This window comes from Nesoenas mayeri, assembly GCF_963082525.1.
Source record: "Nesoenas mayeri genome assembly, chromosome: 5".
Classification (NCBI taxonomy): domain Eukaryota; kingdom Metazoa; phylum Chordata; class Aves; order Columbiformes; family Columbidae; genus Nesoenas; species Nesoenas mayeri.
In genome coordinates this window covers 62,350,711-62,373,044 of record NC_137548.1, presented here as the reverse complement: position 1 = coordinate 62,373,044, position 22,334 = coordinate 62,350,711, and the positions used below count along the sequence as shown (strand labels likewise).

The following is a 22,334-nucleotide window of genomic DNA, read 5'->3' as shown; positions in this document are numbered from 1 at the left end:
GTATTATTTTCTGAATCTCACGTTTAAATTTATTATTCTAAAAAAACCCAAGCATTCCAATATAGTCTTTCAAGATGAACTTGGATACCAGGAATCTCCTGAGCCCTGTACGGAAATTCCCTTTAATAACCCAGCCCATAGAAAGGTTTCTTAGCTACTAAAGGAGACAACCAAATCACTCCGGCTCTATCATGTTATTACAAGGAACTGAATTCCTCTTATGCAGGTTTTTTTTCCTTGTGATTTAGAATTACCTGAGCAGAATGGCACATAGCCTCAGACACCTTGTAAGTCTAAGCATATATAGTAACCCCAAATACAATAAAAACAGCGAGAATGAACTTTAAGCCCGATAAAGGTCTAGAGTAGTAATGATGGAAATTGGTGCCAGTGATTTCTGAGTTCCAAATCTCGCCCCAATACTATTTCTTGCCACCTCCTCTCTTCTGGCTTTGCAGACCCTCAATTACCAAATGATTTATGTTACAGCATCCCAGGACCTCAGGACACACCATTCAGATTAAAGAGTTTTAAAAATCCAGGGCGCTGCTCTTTGAATTTCAGTGGGCAAACCTATGTGCTGAAATACCTCCTAACTGGCCTTCCAGAGCAGGAAGGACAGAACACGCTATATCTTATGTAAACTTCATTCTGCAATACAAAGAGTTTGAGTATTTATGATGGAATTCAGGTGAAACTCATATCTTTCCAATCCTGGTTACTACAAGCACTCTGCTGCCGCCATCTCTGCTCCATAATATGGACAACAGTAAACACCTCACCTACTAAGGTACTGAAATGTTTTTAAATCAAATTAAATGGATATCTGCGATTTATGGTATTTGTATGTGTGCATTTGAATTTACAGTAACATTTTCACAAGGTGCTGCAAAATCTGCATGATGCGGCATCTGCAGTTCCCTTTTGTGTGCAGAAGCACACCGAGGATTCTGGTACATGAATAAATATTTCTCTGTAATTAAACGCAATCATTAACTGTTGGGGCATGAAGCACTTGGAATTTTTCATCGGTGTGCTTTCTGCAGAGTAGGGTCTCTTGATTTACCCATTTTAGCCATCATTTCCTGACTTTAAAAAAAAAAAGGAATGAAAAACCTGCCATAAAAAGGTATAATATGCAGACCTTAAGTTTTGCTGAATAAAGCAACAACTATAGTTAATCAGAGCTAGTCATTAAGACAAGGCACCAAGAGAACAGCTATTTCAGTCACTTACACAAAGGTAACAATTTATTTCTTATTTATACTCCTTTCTGCTAAGGTTTTGCCCTTTCACCCCAAAGGCAAGCACCATTGTTTTTACAGCTGGCTTCACAGAAGCATTTGTTTATGAATGGCTATATTGCTTCCACTATAACCACATGTACATCCTCTCCAGCAACTCACAGAAATGCAGGGACCCATTTTAACGCAGATTTCCAGAGCTGCCAGTCACCAGAGCCATGGATCTTCCTTCCCTCTGTCCCGGGGGACTGGGGACGATGGTGGCACCAGGGCGGCCCCTTGGCCGGGCATCCCCTCAACCATCCAATCCCTCCCTGCTTTCACGCTCCAGCTAATGGCACAGGATTATCATTTACAGCCAGGAGACTGGAAATGGCGAATGGCTTTCCTCACAGCGCTAGTCTGGGAATTATTTCGCATGGGATTTTATGAGGGGATGTTAGTCCGGGACCTTTACTCTCAGAACCATGAGTATGACTCCAGGTAAATTACTTTATTCCCAGCAAGCACCAAAGCGTGCAGCAGGGACAGAGGAAAGCAGAAGGAACAAACATCTTCCCCACAAGGCTCAGGAGAAACCTCCTGCAAAAAAACTGCAGGAAAAAAGGAAACCTCATGGTTGCCTTGCAGCCGTTCCGCTCATCTCTCAGTAGGGAAGGCAAAGCCAAATGCTGCTTAGGGAGTGAGGAGCCTTAAGAGTAATATCTGAGAGAGAGCGGCTCAGTAAGTAAGGAAATGTGGGTAATTTTTTGCCATTTGCAGCTGTTTTAAACTAAAACTCTACGTGTTTCTGTGGCTGGTCACATAAAAAAAAAAAATTAATGGCAATATTCAGGAGAAAAGTAGCTATTGCACTCTGATACCAGCCTGCTCTGTAATACTAAAGATTCTGGTTCGTTAGAAAAGATGTACATAATTCCGAGGTCTTTAAGGTTCACTTATCAACAGTTACAGGAAATTTCAAATACAGAGTGCTCCTGAGCTCTCATTTCTTAATTTTATTAACTTGGGAAGAAACGAAGCTCCGGAAAAAGCAGGTGCATCTCCACTACTTTACATCCCTGTGGTCTCATTTGTCTCCCTCTTCTTTGTGGGCTACATCCCTCCCCTAGTTTGATGTTATTTTGTTCTCTTCTTTGTTGGCTTTGCATCTTTTTTGCCTCGTTCCTTAGATTGCTGTCCCCTGTTGTGCTGCTTAGTTCCTTCTCTACTAAATGTACCATCAATAGCAAGTGAGGGTTTGGTAACCATCACCTCATCACGTCACAGCAGAGGGTCAGGATGAGAAAACAGAGACCAGACCAGCTCAGGGAATCACAGAATCACAGAGTGGTTGGGGTTGGAAGGGACCTCTGGAGATCATCCAGCCCAACCCACCTGCTAAAGCAGGTTCACCAGAGCAGATCACACAGGAACGTGTCCAGGAGGGTTTGAATGTCTCCAGAGAAGGAGACTCCACAGCCTCTCTGGGCAGCCTGTTCCAGGGCTCTGGCACCCTAAAGAGTAAAGAAGTTTCTCCTCATATTCAGATGAAACCTCCTGTGCTTCAGTCTGTGCCTGTTGCCCCTCATTCTATTGTTGGGCACCACTGAAAAGAGTCTGGTCCCATCCTCTTGACATCCACCCTTCAGATATTTATGAACATTGATGAGATCCCCTCTCAACTTCTCCAGGCTGAACAGACCCCGCTCTCTCAGTCTCTCCTCATAAGAAAGCTGCTCTTAGGCCCCAAATCATCTTCACAGTCTGCCGCTGGACTCCCTCCAGAAGTGAGGCACTAAGTGACCTGACCTGAGCCTCCACTCAGAATCCCAGAATGTCAGGGATTGGAAGGGACCTCGAAAGCTCATCCAGTGCAATCCCCCCGCCAGAGCAGGAACACCCAGATGAGGTTACACAGGAAGGTGTCCAGGCGGGTTTGAATGTCTCCAGAGTAGGAGACTCCACAACCCCCTGGGCAGCCTGTTCCAGTGTCTGTCACCCTCACTGAGAAGAAGTTTCTTCTCAAATTTAAGTAGAATCTCTTGCGTTCAAGTTTGAACACATTACCCCTTGTTTTACCATTGGCTGTCACTGAGAAGAGCCTGGCTCCATCCTCCTGACACTCACCCTTTATATATTTGTAAACATTAATAAGGTCACCCCTCAGTCTCCTCCAAACTAAGGAGCCCCAGCTCCCTCAGCCTTTCCTCACATGGGAGATGCTCCACTCCCTTCAGCATCTTTGTTCCCCTGCGCTGGACTCTCTCCAGCAGTTCCCTGTCCTTCTGGAACTTGTCTTGAACACAGGATCTCAAGTCCTCAGAAACTCCGTTCCCAAAGCTGTGGAAGGGCCCCCTTGAACTGTCCCACACGTGAGCCAAACCTTGATAGCGGCCTGGCACCATGGGACCCAGCAACAGAGTGAGTCCTCCCAGCCCTGCACCACGACCACCAAGAGAAGACGCTGCCTGTGGGTCTTGCAACCACGCTATGGAGCAAGCACCGTTATTCACACTGAAAACACAAATTCCTTTAGCTCAGGGAAAAGGCCTTCTCTTCTTTTTTGCCCCACAAGCGATACCAAATTGCCCACGAATATAACACCCATCCTCCGAAATCAATATACTCCCCAAATACAGTCAATAAATTTCAGGTTCCTCTACCAGGCATGGTGGAGGTGGATGGGAGAGGTGGAGTTGCACAAGTATTTCTTTCACAGCCCTTTTGTGCCAAAACTCATCATTCTGATACATAAAACACACACGCTCAAATACTCAGCTTCAGCCCACTGCAGCAAGAGGGTTAATGAACAAGCCATGCAGGCTGGTTATAGCCAGCAAGAAACAACAATCTATTTTTCTTTAACAAAAAATTAAGTCAGTAATTCTCGGAACATTTATTAACCCCCTAGTATAGGCAATTACTGTAAGATAAAGGTCTGTGAGCCTCGCATTAACATAAATTGCTGCATGTTGCTTTTCTACAGCATAGTAACATCCGCAACAGGGTGAATAAATGCTAACGGTTGAGTTTTCAGCTTGATTCAACCCCCTCAGTCTAATGTTTTTAGCAATCTTCACTCTCAGTGGCTGTTTGGACATTAAAAACATTCGTTTTATACAATTAAAAAAAAAAAGGCAGGATGACACTTCACTGAGATACCGTTTTGTAGCTCAGTTTAAGGTAATCTCATACATTTTCTAACACGCAGAATTGAAAAGAGGAAGGGGGTGGGAAGCACAAAACCGAAGATAATTCCTGCTGTCTCTAGGTTCTGTAGTCACATGCAGCATGAAAAAAACAGCAGTGATTAGAAAAAAAAAAGCTTTGTAATAGACAGGACACTGCCAACCAGCTTTAAATTGAATTACACAGCCTGCTAATCTTTACGATGAAATAAAATTTCTTTGAACACTACACATTATACTAAAATCTGCAGCGCTTTCTCCCCCCAGCCCCAGCTCTCTCTGCTCAAAGCAACTCCTTCATCCCGAACCATTGTTCTTTCTAAGCAGGAATGCAATGCTCTAACAGAAAAACAACTTCTATCAATTAGATAGTGTTAATACGGTGTGCATGATGTGAAAACTTAGAAGAAAGGTATTTTTGCACTTTGTATTTTTGATACAATATTCAAATTGTAAGTGGCAAATAAATTGCAGGTACACAACAAATACATATTTTGCTTTCCACTGAAATCATTCTCACATTAGGACAGCCGGCTGTAGCAGCAAAGCTAGAAGAAGAATTCGATGACAACGTCTATAAAACTTCCTATTTGGGTGGCATCACTTGTTTCATGCCTGGTCAATATACCAACCATAAATCTTCGTTCTGTTTTAAAGTGGATTTGCGGGAAAGAGGGAATTGAAAGGAAGAATTATTTTGGTTATTCTATAAATTTGTTTTGGTTATGGGATCATCCCCCCCCCATTTTAAGACAACTGCAGTCCAGGAAAGCAGATCCAAGAAATCACTGAGCAATTATTATGATGGAAAGTCCTGCCCAAGAACTGAGCAATACTTTCCAGTGCTTGCCAGCTCCCCTCTGTCATTGAAAATCACCAAATGAATATGTTGGGTTGAAACAGACGAAAAGCCACTCAATCCAGAACATTATTCTCTTCGAAAGCACATTCCACCTGAGCCAAGTTTTCTAAAGCTGTCAGATAGCACCTTAATGTTTGGTTTGGTCATCACAGGTAGTACACAACCTCTACAGAGAATTTTACAGTGTATCTCTAATAAGTGACTACAGTTTAGGACAAAACCCTCAGTTTCTCTGTATGTCATTATCAGAGAGAAAAGACAGCTTCTTGTGACATTTCTTTATGAAAAGTTGCCAGGAATAACAAGAATAAAACACGAGACAACAGATCAGGTATGAATAAACTTACACTGCTCCTCATGCACAAGTTCCACTTCGGCCAGTGGAAATTTAACACTCATTCTATACTCACAATCTTGACACTCATTTCTATACGATCTTTTCTACTTTACAAGTTAGACATCTATGGTTCTTTTTTCAACAAAGCATCCAATATCTGCCTCAGACCAGAGAAAAAACACAAAGCAGCAGCTATAAAAACCACAGCACAAAAGTAGAACTTTGCACTTTGTTTTCACATTTCACTGTAAATTGCTACACCAGGAAAATATGATTATGCAGCTTACTGCCAAAAATCCACATGGCTCTACCTTCTCATTATTTTGTAAATGCAAAAAAATTGCAACATTCAAATTATTTTTGTATTCCTCTGAGAAGAAAAAAAAATAAAATTAGTATTAATGTAACTAAAAAAGTTGTATGCAAATAAAAGCTGAGCAGCGATGATTAATTTACTCAAGCCATATGGGAATTTAAAACTAAGTACAAATGAAAATCTAATAGCGACATTAAACACAGTTCTAGTTAGAACAAAAGGATATACTCTTAACTAGTGATATTGCAATAAGATCTAAATAAACTTGAAAGAAGTTTATTAAAACTTCATTATCATAAAGATGGAGTGAGATACATATCCCTGGGAACTAAATAAGTAAAAACACCCCACACTAAACCAAAAAAAATTGAAGATGACTCAGATTTCATCATGCTAAATGTGGAGCTTTTTTCAATAAATTGCATCAACATGTTCCGAACTCATAATATTCATTCAGCGTCTATTAGTAACTAGTATTAATAAATAGACACAATAAAGCTGTCTGTGCAAACTTGTCAGTGCACCTGCATGTCTCCATCGCTCTCCAGTTCAGAGCATCTCTGAAGGACGCGGCCAACGTGCTCTGGATGCTGCAGATCACCCCAAACTCCTAAAGGTGTCACAGAGGGACAGCAGGACTCCGACACCACCAGAAGTCACCTCTCTCCACCTCACTCTTAGTGAAAATCACCGTAACCCATTGCAGGGTCTGAAGCCTAAAGCAGCTCCAGACAGAAGCCAGAGCTCTTTTCAAAATTAGACTAATGGGTTTTCCAGGGAGTTGCTTTTTTCTCACCCAGAACAGCTGTGCAAAACTCAGACGTTACAGGATTAGAGCCACCTCAGCATTTTCTTTCACTTGCAATGAATTGTTTTTTTTTTCAAGTGCTAAGAGTTTTGTTCATCAAAATGTTATTTTATGTTTAGTCAATTATTCATTCTGGCTATAGCAAGTAAAGCAATATAGGGTTCAAAATACGCTCCAGATGGTAAAAGCACAAATCAGAACTACATCCATTTATAAAAAAACAGGAAGAGATTTGTTTTTATTACCATAATTTTACTTTAAAATATGCATAAGCTTCCTCCTCGTTCTAAATTAGTTCAGAATACTTTGAGCTAACGTCCCTCTGAATTTGAAGAAATTTAGAGTTTACTGGTTTGTTTTTATTAAAAAACAAAAGTGTCATGTCAGATGCTAAAATATTTCACATCAGAAACATTTTTAAGGAGCCCAAGTCCTCAAGAAATATTTATTTCATCACAATGAAGCTGTTCTCAGTGCACAGTAGCAAAAGGAGCACACTCACATAAAACCCTAAATGAAATATGAAATACACCTGGAAAGGAGCTGAAGCCCAGAGAAAATGAAGGAATAACTGAGCCAGACCAGAGAGACTGAGAAAGGATACAAGAGGAATGCGACCCTGAATTTTTAAACACTGATAAGAGCTTGATTTCGCTATTATACTATTTTGTCACAGCTCATTTTTTTTCCTTCAGACTAAATTATACTATCTTCAAGATCAAACACTATTTTGGCAGGTGACTGGCTTACAGTTTGGGATATAACTGCAAGTTTCTACAATACAAATGCAGAAATCTCAGTGTAGACTGGAACCAAGCATCTGTCCATACCTCCAAGGGCAACCTCACATTTCCAGCGCTCTTCCCATTCCGTTATACATTCCATGTCACAGCCAGAAATTCCAAGCTGAAGCTGCTATTTTCAGTAACTAAACTTTCACACAAAAATGAACTTTAAAAGAACCGACTTTACCACATCCATATATGCAGGGTGTAATGAGAAAACCTTCATGTCAGAACAGTAGAATTGTTCTTTTCACTTTAAGTAACTTGATGGCAAGAAGATATATATATATATATATTACAGGTAAACAAATACTTCTTCCAGTACAAACCCATATGTGTTTGGCCACTAAACCATTCACAAAGTTCAAGTCATTTTCCCATTGAAATGAAAAGAAACATGCATTCAAAATAAAAGCAAGGCATGAAAGAAAAACCATGAAACAGTCAAGTCACTAAATTCCAGAATAACTCAGGAAATACCTGGCCAAATGCTACTCTCAGCTCCACAGACATTAACCAGCAGTAATTTCACCTCCTGGATTTATTTGTATCTATCACTACAGAATTTTGCCTAGCTCACCCAGTAATATGCCTTATATTAGAAATACTACACAGACGAACAAAAAAATTAACACATTGAGAGATAACCACAAGACACAAAAGGCAAAAACTGGCTATTTGACAAAAACTACAAAACCAGATGCAAATTTTTCACACAAGTAAGAATATGCGCAATCAGACCCATACTAATTGAGTATAATAAACACATCGGCACTCATTAAAGATCTATCTGTCCCAATTTATCTTTGCTTTCTCCTCAGCTCTTATGAGTTATTCAATCACTTCCCATCTTGCAGGAAAGGAAATATTGCACTATGAAGACAGACCTATAATTAGATATTGCTGTATTTCATTTCCCATATATGACTGAAGGAGAATGGATGAGAAAAATATGAACAGTGATAATAACAGTATGTTGAAACATTCAGTAGGAAATACATTGGGCTGAAATAACGTCTTAATTCTTCCTCGGCATAAAATGCTGTGTTTACTGCAAGGTCAGTTAAGTTGCTATAAGAGATTTTTAATGAAAACAATTATAAATTTAAAATAACTGTGTTTAAAGCATTTAACAGTCACTAGGGTCAAGTGATTACAGCAGTTACAAGACCCAAGGGACATGTTCACACCAAAACAAAGTGAATAAATTGCCTCAGCCAGTGTATGTAATCACTAAGTGACCACAGAGGTTATTCAATGTATGAGCCCAGAAGACTTTCAGGCAAAACCAATAATGAAAATTTATCAGACAAAGGGAAAAAAACCATAGGAATCAGTAAAAGCTGCAAGAAGGGCTGAGCACCAGGAGGAGCAGGAATGAGGGTGCAGAAAGCACGTTCCGTGATGCGGCTACAGAGACAAGGAGGAAGGATAATTGTTAATGAAATGGATGGACTAAATGCTGAATGTTTTTCTCAGGTGAGGTACCCAAAGAGTTGCAAAGGGATGCGTGATCCATAAAATATGAAATTGTAGGGGGTGACAGAAGTGCTTTCGGTCCTCTGTAACTATAACTCCGGCATATGTAACAAACAGCGAAGGACAAGTGAGGCAGATGTTCAGAATGGTCATTTTTTAACTTTTCCCTTGGCTTTTTACTGCTAAGAAAATTACGGACAGTTATTGTATCTTAGTTATCCCACTATCTAATCGTAGTGAAGACGACACCCTGTTTGGTTTTTTTTTTAACCACAGGGTAGGTAAAATAAGCTGTAGAACAAAACCTGCCTTCATCTTACTTCTCTACCTCAAGGTACAAATGATAGAGGTGCCTTATCTTCATTACTGCTTTCCAGCATGACTGCCGGTGGAGAAAACCATGCACACACAAGATATGAAACCCCTTTCCATAAGGACAGTGTTGTATTAGATGGGAGTTCTCAGTGCACGGCTTTGGAACAAGGTTCCTACCAATTACGATGAAAGAAAGATGCCCCCCACTATAGGGCAGAAGAAAAAGGAATCCTGCTTGATCCTACCTGTCACTGGTACATATTTTTTAAACTATTACAAGCCATCACCTCACAACCTTGAAGGTATTAATCTTCAGAATATACATAGTGAATAGTAAAGCATGATTACTCCCAATTGCAGATATGAGCCCGAAATAAAGTGGCAAGACGGATAACTTCACAGCGTTTTGATTCCAGATGAGGAGAGGACAGCACTACAGCAAGTATTCACCAACACAACAAGATTCCTCTGGAGAATCAATTTGCTACTTCACCTTATGGCAGAAACCTAATAATGGGTATTGTCATATACATGAGAATGCAAATGGTCTCTGTGCATGTGAAAAATAAATAAAATGCAATAACAAAAAGTCATTTTCTTTGTACCTGAAATGTAAAAGCCTGAGGCCAATGCCAGTAGGTCTTCACAGTCAAAGCTTCCAGTTTCAATGACACTGCCAAAGAACACAAAACCTGCTTTCTGAAATAAATACCATACTGACTCCTACAAGAATTATCTATATGCTAAGAAAGCCCCATGGTAAATTATTGAAGCTGGAACAAAACCTGTTCCAAGGGTTATAATTCTTCTGCTGAGAATATTAAACCAAGGATCTATGTGATAAAAGATCATCATGAAACACCTGTTAAATACAAGGAATGGCAAGTGGCTGCCGATACGGTAAGGTTCCTTGTGAAAGGGTGAAAATCCAATAGCAGTTTATTTGCTTTGGCTTTCAGCAGCACAGAGATAGCGTTTTCAAATGCCAAGCACTGGGCATGAGCTCTGGCTGTATCAAAACAATACTTGTGGGATGACCCAAGGTCCAAAGAGGAAATTTGGCAACCAGACCCCACTTTTAGCAGCGTATTCAGGGTAGGCTTTGGATGTTGATGCTCTCCAGAAAGCAGCTCCTTTCCTGGAGCTGCCTGGCACCGCTAAGAACTGGACCTGGTTGAAGAGCAGGACTGAGGTAGGTAGGACCACACCACATGCTCCCAGTGAAGCTGTGCAGCCTCACGCTGCCCTTGTTGATTGCTCCTCCTCCTCCACAACAACAACATCTACAGTTATCACAAAGAACACACAAAAGCTAAGAAAGATGAATCCTACAGTGTCTCTTCCCTCAACCTATCTACATACCCATCTACTTCTCATACCACGTCTTACTTCTCACTCCTGCACCTATATTCCTAGGGAAAGGTTAGTTTTGAGCCCATAAAATCTAGTACAGCTTTCTAGAAGTAAGAACAATCAAATTAAATTACAGTAATATGGCAGTATGCGGAAGCCCAAATCCCACACGTGCAGCAATAAAAAGGAAAAACAATCTTTAGGACAGGGCTATGGAAATCAGAGGGGGTCAGACGGAAGATAAAACAACAGTATGGAGAAAATGCAAAGAAAGGCGAAAAGACACAGAATTTGGAAGTTCTTCTATTTAAAAAATCCTTTTGTAAATTCAAATGTTCTTCACTTATCTCTTGAAGAGTCAGCCAAGGAACTCCAATGGAATCAAACGATGCTGTTAAAGGCATGTAAAGATGTGGCCATCATACAGCAGGCAGGAGAGAGCAGTGCTTGCTTTCAAAGCCTTTTAAATAATACTGTAAATTCATTCTAACATTTCTTCAAGATCACCTGCACGAGTCGCCCTCATCTCTGAACACTTCTAGTGCAAGTGGGGACCTGGCAGTACACAGCCAGCCTACCACTGGCATTTACATCAGGAGCATCCTACACAAGTTCCCCTCCTTCACTTTGGTTTTCTGCTGTTGCAATTTCATTGCCCTCAACTGTAGCAACACGCTATCAAGGCACTGCTATCAAATACAGCAGAATGCAGAAGGTGTTCTACCAAAGAGGCGTTGAGTGCCTGCACTCACAGTTAAACTGCCAGTACTCTAATTCAAATCACGTGAATACCACCCCCAAAAAATTATCCTCTTCCAAACAGTATTGATTTTGCCATCCTGTACTGCAGGAAGAAGGACTTTCGTCGTTTCCAAATATGTTGTAGCTTTCAGCTCTGCTTTCAATTATGGTAAATGCAAAATATTTGAGTGATACTTTTGGCTGTGGACATAAAAGCCCTCAGCACGAACAAACAGGAGACCGTGTGTGTTCATATGAGATGCCACCACCCCCCAGTGCACACAGAAGGCTACACAGTCCATGCTGTGAAATGACAGGGTCTATTCACCCAAGATAACGTGGAAATACAGCAAAGTCTCTACATTTGTCTTAATTAACAGAATCATACTGAGGCTAGAAACAGCACATCACATGAGGACAAGTGAAGCAAGGGTAGGGGGGGATTTTCAAGGGCTCTAATTGAATTAGGAGGCAGTGACTGACACTTGGACAGGAGAGGTTAATTGGGGTCACCAAAACGCAGTAATTCCTTACCTAACCAGTCATTAAACTTCTTAACCTCTGAGGGCAGTCCCAGTTCGGTGAAATCGCCCGTGTGGAGAAGGATGTCCCCATAAGGCATCTGGATGCCATCTGTTCTGGAGTGTGTGTCTGAGACGCAGACAAATCGCGTGTGGCCCGCTGGTTTTGGAGTGTCATATGGGATAGGGTCGACCCTAAAGCAGACACATAAAGATCTCGTAACAGTTACAAGGTTAAAACCCTCACGTCTATTATTTCAGATATCAACACAGATCCATCTCTACGTACGCATGCACGCACACACACATTTGCACACACCATGCTGAAAGAAACGACTCTAATGCAACACTGCCAAAAATCCAGAAGGGACCACAGTGCTTCTTAAATACTTACCTGGTAAGGAAGGAAGAGTAAAAAAAAAAAATACGCAAGATATGGCCAGTTTATTATATCAAAATTAACTTAAACATCAGAAAAAACGGAATTGAGAGACTTTGAATTCAGATGTATTTTTTTCCATCATCTGCTTTTACATGAACAGGTACAAGGGCCATTAATAACAGGTCTGGCAGGTGAGCCAGCAATACGCTCACACTTGAGCTGAGCAGCTTAGCATCTATTTTATTCAAGGGCACAGACACACCTACAGATCCCAGCAGGAATATTTGTTTCCACACAATCAGGTGCATTCAAGAGCACTTTGATGAAGCCTGGAAATTGCAAAACTGAGCCTAGCGACAACTTCTTCCTCTCGTACAAAATCCTGAGCTCATCTTCCCAAAAATCTATCAAGTCAGGAGTTGATGTGGTAGAGCACTAAGCAACTACAGATAAAACATTTTTTTCTATAGCCAATTATGTTAAAAATGTAGTTCAACTGGTTGCTTGCAAGCTACATTTGTTAGTTTGATCGTATCAACTACACACAAAGTTTGGTTTTGAGGTGTTATTTAAGCAGAACAAAGAAAAGAGAAGTGCTTTACGCATATTCAGTGGTTAGAACGTCTAATTTGTCACAGAATAACTTAAAACACAGAAGGCAATCAATTGCCTACTTTGTAACAGGAATTATTTCTCTGCAGAGTTACCATGATTTGATTTGCTCAGCATTTTAATAGCACAGCATCTGGATTAACACCACAGAAAATCCCATCCCAACTCCACAAAGCTTCAGCCCATTCCACTGAGGTGCCACTTTGATCCCAGTTAGATCTTCGCTTCAGCTAGAAAACTTCAGGTGTGTAGGAGTTATGTCAGAATAATGGTCCCCTCACATCTCAAATCATCAGAGCAGTGAAACCAAGCTCTAAGTATTTTAAAGCACCCAAAATTATGCTGTTCTAAGACTTAATGGGAAAAACTTGCACAACAGTAGACATTCACAAATCAGTGCCTGAAAGTAAGAAGAAAATTAAACAGGTTTTATTAGTTTCACCCTCCATACTGAATTAAAAGAAAACCAAGTAACTAGCACAAATCACTATTAACCTGTTTTTCATACATCTCCTTGCAACTATGAGGATTTAGGAGCAGTAATATAAAATAAAGCAAAAATCCTAAGAAAATACACTTTTAAAGTCCTTAATTTACTGAACTGTATTTACTATTATTAGTAAACTAAATTAGTATTTACTATACACTGAACTGTGTATAAACTTCTAACAGTGTCTTAAATCCAGCTGCCTACACAGGTAAGAAAGATGAAAAGCATCCTTCAGAGCGCAATTCAGCTCCCTACACTGGGGAATTGATAGTGGTTCCAGAAATCACACTCTATATGGATATGTACTGGTCTGCAATGGAAATACATCCACATGAACACACTTAGAGCAAGATTTTACTGAGTCTTTTAGATTGGGTAGAATATTTACTAACAGCTAAAGTTTGAGCACAGGGGCAAGGGGGAGGCATATTATTTGTTAGACAACATTTTCCTCGGTACCATAACGAAGTATTTCCAATCAAACTGTATTTACCATAGATGCACCACATCTGTTTGCCATGGTCCACTGAATCAATGTGCAAAATTCAGGCCCTACAAGATGATGTTTACTTCAATATGGTCTTTACTTTAAAACCAGATTTTACTGCAGACTGGACAGCATGGGAATGGACATTTTGGCAGATAACATTTTGGGGTTTGGTATTGCACCTCCTATTCTACCAAAAGCTCCAGGTACTATTAGTTGAGCCATAAAACTGGTTACTACTACCACTGCAAAAACCTGCATGCCAGCAGGATCAATGGATTTTCCTTCTCTGCAAGGGTAAGAAAGTAATAAGGCTATTATTACAGAGGAAAACTCACTTAACCATTCAAATCACACTGGCACAATGGGCAGAACCGTAATGTTAGGCCACAGTGCTTTTGTATTTTGTGTCTTCCTCCCAGTTACAGAAGATAAATTGAAACTTCTTAGGAATATGTCACACAGGAAACGCTGGGGTTTCCAAATTAACATTTCCTCTCTAGACAACACCAAAAATGAACACCAGCTTACACTGGTACCACATCCCTTGTTCACATCGTCTCTGCATGAGCTGTGGCCAGCGCTACCTGCCTCTGGGGAGTCCAATTTTCACACACAGCAGCTACGCTTTGGATATTCTCTGCGGTTTGTCTCCAAACAAACCCTGTTTTGCTTTGGGCAATCCCTATCAAACGTGTGACACCAAAATCTGCTTTAGGATTTTTCTATTCACGCAATAACTTACTTACAGAAAAGTCTATAATAAAAATTCATTAAGTTCCTGACTCTCCTTTCTCCTTTTTACAAACACTATGATGTTGCCAAGTAACCTTTTTCCTACATCTGAGCTTAATTTCTTCACTTATTCAGTAGCGCTCGCCTACTAAGTATTTGAAAGTGAGATACTGAAGGTTATTGTGTTCAGCCCATCAATTTGTCTTACTCAAAATAGGCCTTCGACAGAAACTTAATAAAAGTGCTGTTATCGCCAGTCCTAAAGGCTCAAGTTTTCTTTTCATCCACAGCTACAGTATGGCAAACAGCAATTCAAGCTTTTTCCTTTTCACTACATCACGAGAGGATTGGCCTCTGACCCTGCGAGATCAGCTGCCGCGGGAGGCGAAGCGCGACCCTTTTGCAGGTTTTGGCGAAATTATTCCAACCCTGCCCACCCCCGGTGTCTGCTGAATCAGAGCCCAGACCTAAGAAATTCAATGTATTCTGCACCATGCGCTCCGAACACTTTGACACTCCCCATCAACACCAATATGCTATTCTTGAGCTGGCAGACTCAGATCCACAGATTATTTGATGCATTTGGAAAAGCATACTCATGCAAAGATGCAATAAATGTTATTCCAGAGTAATTTAAACGTTCATACATTAGGATTAATATAGTAATCAGGAAATGGAAAACAATCTAACAAAATAGCCAAGTGTCAAGACAATTTAGTTAATAAATGATTTTGGGCATCTAACTTCCTTTCCAGAGAGCTGTTGGCAGGTACTTATCTCTCCTAAGATATCTTGCACCTTAGAAAACAAGGCAGTGAGGTGTTTTTTCAAAAGTTTATTTAAGATCCAGAATGAAATCCTGTCAGGCAGCTGAGCGATGACCGCTTTCCAACACCACGACAATAATGTAAGATCTGTCACATTTAATGCAGTTATGACAAGGGTTTAGGAATCAGAAGGGACAAAATTATCTCGATACACTTCTATAAGGACCTTGTTTATGAGATTATTACTTGGCTTTACTAAACTGCCCTTACTACCAGTTGTTCTCATTTAGAGTCCCTCAAGTACAAATCTCACATTCACAGTTCCTCACACGTTGCTGCAGCCGAATCAAACAACAACATAAACCAGGCTCTGATTTGCCTTGCTCAGCTCTCGCTAATCAGACCCTGAATTTCATCACGGCTTTATGTTTTAAAAGCTGAGATTAAATAAACAACAATCGGCAATGTGGAAGTTATTGAAGGGATTCTGACAGCGAGGTAGGAGGGCTGAATTCAGCAACCTGCAGAGGAGGAAAATGTGGGGCCTTTCGGGTGCATGGAGGCTTTGATTTTGGATATCACACCATGAACAGACAGCTTAGCTGTGTATTTTGGCCCAAACTTACACTAGTTACTCATAGCGATGTCTTATAAATCAGTAGTGTTCCCAAGTACCTCCGAGACAGAAAGGGCAGTGCAGTCCTCCAAGAGACTCTGCTGCAGGCAGAATTACACCGGGATTTTGTTTTCAAAGAAAATTTAGAAAAGACACAAGTGCCATTTTTCTGAAAGAAAACATGTTTTGATTCCAAAGGATAATTCTGCACGGGTGAGTGCAAATGCTGAAAATTCAGGGCTCTGGTTGGGTCAGCCGGTCCCCAGGAACGCCTGTGCTTCCATAGCTGAACACACAGCCTCTGCACTTCCCTGCTCTCCTGGGTTTTGAGACATGCAGACCCCAAATCCCCCCTTATAGGACAATTCCCAAGAAACCAATTCATCCATGAAGACGGAATAAAAATCTTAAGCATTGAGCCAGGAAGCATTTCCAGTTCCTAAAGTCGAATAAATCACTCGGACCAATGCAGCACCTATGCCTGACAAAACATTTACAGATGCTAAAAATCCCTCCAACCCCCTCCAAACCCTACAGCTCCAACCAGCACAGTTACTACTTACAGTCCACTCCTTTATAAGCTGGTTCTGTTGGCTCTGCTACAGGTGAACTTGAACAGACCCATGGCATATGGGCCCATGTCCTTCCCAGCTTTCTGTCACGTCGTATGCTGTCCTTTCATCTCCTAATAATTTCCCTATTGGGTTCTATCTGTGACTGAATTTGTGGGTTTGCTTTTTATGACATCTAAATTAGCATTCACAACAGACTGACTTAAGCACAGACTTCAAGTCTCTGCACTACATAAAATCTGTATGTGTTGTTGCACTTACTCTACTGTTTTGCAAGTCATTTGGAGACATGCTATCTAGTAACTATTCTAAATTAAAAACATATCTATATTATTAGCTTTTACAAAAACACCTACTCACACTTGAATGACTATGAATAGTCATAGTTGTATTTATTTACAGTCTAGCTTCCTCTTGGAAAATCTTCACTCTTCCTGCTACTCCTTTTTTCAAAATTTGTAAACCAAATACTTTTTCAAAGAGCCAGTTAGCTTGGTGTATTTATTTTAGGATTAATAGACAAACTTTTTCTTCAATAACACTTTTAAAGGCTTATTTCTGAGTGCTGTTAGTTCCCTCTACTCAGCTAAGACAACAAAAGACAATTTTGTTGAAACCAGAAAACAAAAGCAATGTATTTTCTATATTTTCTTTCCCTCTCATAGAATTCGTACCTCTACACATGTTCCCTCAGGCATGGGTAGTTCAAGAGAAGAGAATAATGGGAATTTCTGTGAAAACTCCTTGCTATGGTACTTCAAGTATTTGTTACTATAGCCAAATCTCGCAGCTTTGTTATATTGTGATACTTTTTAATCCACTTAGGGCCAGTCCCAAGTCCAGGAATTGGGTGATCATGTGAGACCTGTGGCTTGATTATTTTTGTCAAAATATATCAATGGGGTGCTCAGTTGAAGATAAACGCATGGAATGCATCTGTATGCCCTGTGGATATTGAAGAAATTGAATGAAAATAAAAGATGTTTAGTTATTCTTATTTAAAAAAAAATAAATCTCAGGAATATTGGGCCAAATTCATAATTTCAGGATCAATGCCACAGACCAGAGGGACTATATCAAAATCAAACTGTGTGTCTGCATTTTGAAACAAAAATTTAACATCTGAATTTAAAATCTTCACCTCATAACGTCAACGTAAGTTCTAAAATGTAGAGTCATTTAGTTTAGTTGAGCAGGCTGATGTGAGACGATACTAAAGACTTCATACACTATCAGAATAAAAATAAAACTCCAGTATCAACTGCAGAGCGAACACAGTGCTCCTGTTCTTCATTAAAACTTACTCTAAATATTTTGAGCTGTCATGTTCTTCCAGAGCTACCAGGGCCCAAGTTTCCATGCCTGTGTTGCTCTGCAGCTGCACCTCCCACAGCGGCTCTGGATGTGGTTCTCCAAATTTGTAAGGCGCCTTAGAAGATCCAGGCACCTTCTTTCTTCCTCTACCAAAGCACTTTTATTTCTCACAGTTATGACTGTGACAGCACCCATCTCCACACTCAACATCTCCCCTTGCCCAGGTGCCCCAGCTGCAGGATGCAGGTGTGGGGACAGCCTTCCCACAGATGCAGCCCAGCTGTGACAGAGCAAGTGTCCTTGTCCACCACAATAAAACACCCCTAAAGGGCCATCATACACCACACCCAACAGCGCACAGTCAAGACCAAGGCTCTTGCATGACAAGAATCCAGGAAAAAAGGCGAATTACACTACGGGAGGCTATAAGACTATTGGGATGGTGACCAAGACCTTGGCTTTTCTCCAAGGACTCGCCAGGTCCCATGTGCTTTGCCCAGCGCTCTCTCCTTCGCCGCAGGCTCAGCCACCCACACTGGGATCAATGTGGCCCCATCATGGACGGCTGTGTCTCCCCAGTGCTCCTACCAGCTGGCTTTGCTCCCTGAGTACAACAGGCCCCGCATCCTCATCTCTAGTAACCTCCCCATGGTTGTCCTTCAACACAGGGTAGATGCTGGTTTCCCAAGCACAGCTGTAGCTCTCAACCCTAAATGTCTCTACATGAGTGCCCAGTGATAGAAACTGATTAAAATTAAAAAGTGTGTGTCAGGAAAGGGTGGAGGAAGTGAAGGAGAATATCACACCCAGCTGCCAATCACCTTTTTCATTTTCTTGTGTGAAATGCTAGTACCTGTGGGTAAAGCTAGACACCAGAGGTTACTATGGCTTTCCTCAGCCAACATGGCAGCAACCAAACTGAGGAAAAAGACAAGGGGGTGGTAGGACTGGAAGAAAAGCCAGCAGAGCAAATCCTCCAGCAACAGCACATCATGGTGGTGGCAATGGCTGCTATGGTCCAACACCTGCCATTGGGGAGGAGAGGAAAACCCAGCCATGACCACAGGGCAATGATGTCCACAGGGCCACCTCGGTACCTCTGACGGCCCTTCCAGGAGCTCCTTTGGCACACCTGCCTCGTATCTGGAATATTCCACATCTGGAATATTGTGTCCAGTTGTGGCCCCTCAGTTCCAGAAGGACAGGGAACTGCTGGAGAGGGTCCAGCACAGGGCAACAAAGATGATGAAGGGAGTGGAGCATCTCCCTTATGAGGAAAGGCTGAGGGAGCTGAGGCTCTTGAGCTTGGAGAAGAGGAGACTGAGGGGTGACCTCATTAATGTTTACAGATATATAAAGGGTGAGTGTCATGAGGATGGAGCCAGGCTCTTCTCAGTGACAACCAGTGATAGGACAAGGGGATAATGGGTTCAAACTGCAACACAAGGGGTTCTACTTAAATTTGAGAAGAAACTTCTTCTCAGTGAGGGTGACAGACACTGGAACAGGCTGCCCAGGGGGGTTGTGGAGTCTCCTATTCTGGAGACATTCAAACCCGCCTGGACACCTTCCTGTGTAACCTCATCTGGGTGTTCCTGCTCCGGCAGGAGGATTGGACTGGATGAGCTTTCGAGGTCCCTTCCAATTCCTGACATTCTGTGATTCTGTATCAGAGACCTCACGGTGGCCCCTCTAGGTGGAACTATTATCACTTCATAACTTGAATTTTAAAATTCCAAACAGAACAGGCCTTTTATAAGTATTTTTGAAGCTGTAGTGACTATTTTGTAAAATGGTTTGGCAAATAGATAACTTCTCTTAGTCATAACTGATCGCCTGATTTTGAAAGGGAAAGTACAAAAACTTGGATGAAGGAGACAGACGGATTATCTGATCATGTTGTACCCTCCAATTAAAGGTAGACTGTCTGCAACTTCTTACAGCATATATTCAGTGCAATGTGTAGAGACCAAGACATCTCCAGCCAGAAAAACATATACACATGCAAAGCTGATTCTGTGATACAACACATGCCGAATGACAAAAAGCCAAATACTCATTTCCTCTCAATAAACACAATGAATGTCAAAATATAGCATTGCTTTAGTTGGCCGCAGCTAGCCATTAATTGTTTAAATCATACATATTAGTGCTTTTGTTAACTTGACTCCATCTTCCAGTATGGTCAAACACCAAGAGCACATCTGGTTTCTTCTCTGACTAGAAGGGATGCAAATCGCTTTCAACACTCCCACTGGTAGATCTTATTTATGCAAGCACACGTATCTATGAACAGACTACCCCAAATTAGCTATAAAGTCACACTTCTTCTGGGATCCTCCATGTACATGTATCACCCATCACAACCTTGGAGGGAGTTCTGGAAACCGCAATACAGAGGTCTGATATTTACTTCAGAAATTGCATTAATTGTGTCTTGGTGCAATATGAAAACAAAAAATCACATTTACAAACCCACAGGAGGATTCAATGCGCCATTCAGCAGCTTACTGCTAACATTTCCAACAATTATAGCTGCAGGGAAATGATGGATCTTTTTATTACAGGTTTTGGAGCTGTTTTACTTCCAGTGAGATTTATGAGATTAAACAGAAAAGACCTACATTATCCACTGTCATCATCTGAGCAAACTTAAGAAAAACCCTCCTTTATCAAGAATTTATAATAATACATCCTCTCAGCCCAATATAAACCTCAACTAATTAAGAGTCTGAACTTTCTTAATCCCAGATTCTGGCCAGTAATAAAACCAGAAGGAGGTAAAATCCACATTTTCGATGGTGTTCTTTGGGGGCAAGTAGTCACTTGGTCTTTTTTTCTGCAGTACCCAACCTCCTTTGATATTAATGGGAATTCAGAAACTGAATTGCTTGGGCACTTTCGAAAACTCCTATTAATTATCCTTTTGGAGATGAAACTTCTTAGTCAATGAAATACCTTCTGAAATTCAGGTGTAAGTGGTTTTTCAAAGGTTAGCGAAGCAAAACAGAACTGAAAACAGTATCGAACACCAGTATCAGCATCACTCTAAGGTCCAGGCACAAGTTTCTGCTTTCAACAAAACAGCAAATCACCGTTTTTTGTGCTGGTATGGTTTCAATTAAAAGTCATTAAGAAGCACTTTTCTCACATTCTTTCCTTGGGGGACTGCTATAAATTTTACTTTCCTTCCATCCCAAAAGAAGTCATTTGCTGAAGAAACTGCACCTACTAGGAAGGTACGTCAACAGGCTCTCCACACCAAAGGCACGTTTGCATTTCCCTACTATAAGCTCTACAAACAACTACTCACTCAATATACTCAAAATATGATCTGGCATCCAAAACCCCAAAGAGAAGAGAATTTAGATCCAACTTTAATACAAGAAAATGAGATTTGAAAAATTCACATGTTTAGATTTCAGCAGGAGTGAGGCTAAATTAATGTGTAGTACCCCTCCAATTATTTCAATTTCACAAGTCAGAAAACAGGGGGGGTACTGATTTCTAGGGTGGAAACCACAGAGAAAGCTTCAGCTCTTGCTTCAATAGTAAAACAGTTTTTCAAATGCTAATGCAAAAAAAATGAACACAAAAACCATAAAACACACCACATCACACAACACTCCCCCCCCAACCACACCAAAAAAACCCAACCAAAAATACACCAAAAAACCCCAAACAAATCAACCACCAACAAACCAAACCAAATAGACGCAGATATCCGGGACAGATTAAATGTAATTATTTTCACTCTAACTTGACACATCAAAAATGGCATCTTTCTCAGAAAACAGGACACTTCTGATCAGAGGGACAGATGTAGCAAACTAATGAGAGGATTTATAATCACAGGGTTCTGTCAAAAAACAATTTTATAATATAATATACTCCACTTCTTATGCACATTTGTGTTAAGAATGAAATTTGGAGTGTCCTAAAATGTACAGAATTCATAAGCATAACTCAGTACTTTTTCTTGGAGGTGATAAATTCAGCAATAAACAACTGGTATGTAATACAGCAACTGGACTTGAAGTCGTACAAAATTTTGAAGACAACTGCTTATCTTGCAGAATTTGCAATGAAATCTAAAATCTATCTTCATGTTTCAGAAACAAACAGTGTTCAACCACCTACAGGATTGAACCTTGAGTGTTTGCTGAGAAACACCTGAGGTTGGTTCTGATTTTTTTTCTTCCCCTCGACATATACTTGGTCCAAAGTATAGTAATTACTTGAAATTTCACTGACTTGCAGCTCAGGAAATAGAAGTGTTGTTCTTTAATCCACAAGTTAACTATACAGTGCAAGTAAGAAACTCTGCACTTTGCCTTCTCAATCATTCTGCTTTCTGACCTGAACGTGTCACACTCTCCAGGGATGAAGGCGATTCAATCTCCATGCAAGCAAAGCGTTAGCCCTCTC

At 40.8% G+C, this 22,334-nt stretch overlaps 1 protein-coding gene across 1 annotated transcript in view; it reads right to left on the bottom strand.

The window, feature by feature from the left end:
• The window catches only part of MPPED2 (metallophosphoesterase domain containing 2), a gene marked incomplete at both ends in the record, with an annotated part of 101,521 nt that overhangs the window by 55,276 nt on the left and 23,911 nt on the right, over nucleotides 1–22,334 (bottom strand). Inside the window, one exon of the mRNA XM_080345965.1 lies at nucleotides 11,945–12,126. Coding sequence (XP_080202091.1) covers nucleotides 11,945–12,126 — 182 coding nt within the window. The remainder of the gene's footprint in view (nucleotides 1–11,944; nucleotides 12,127–22,334) is intronic.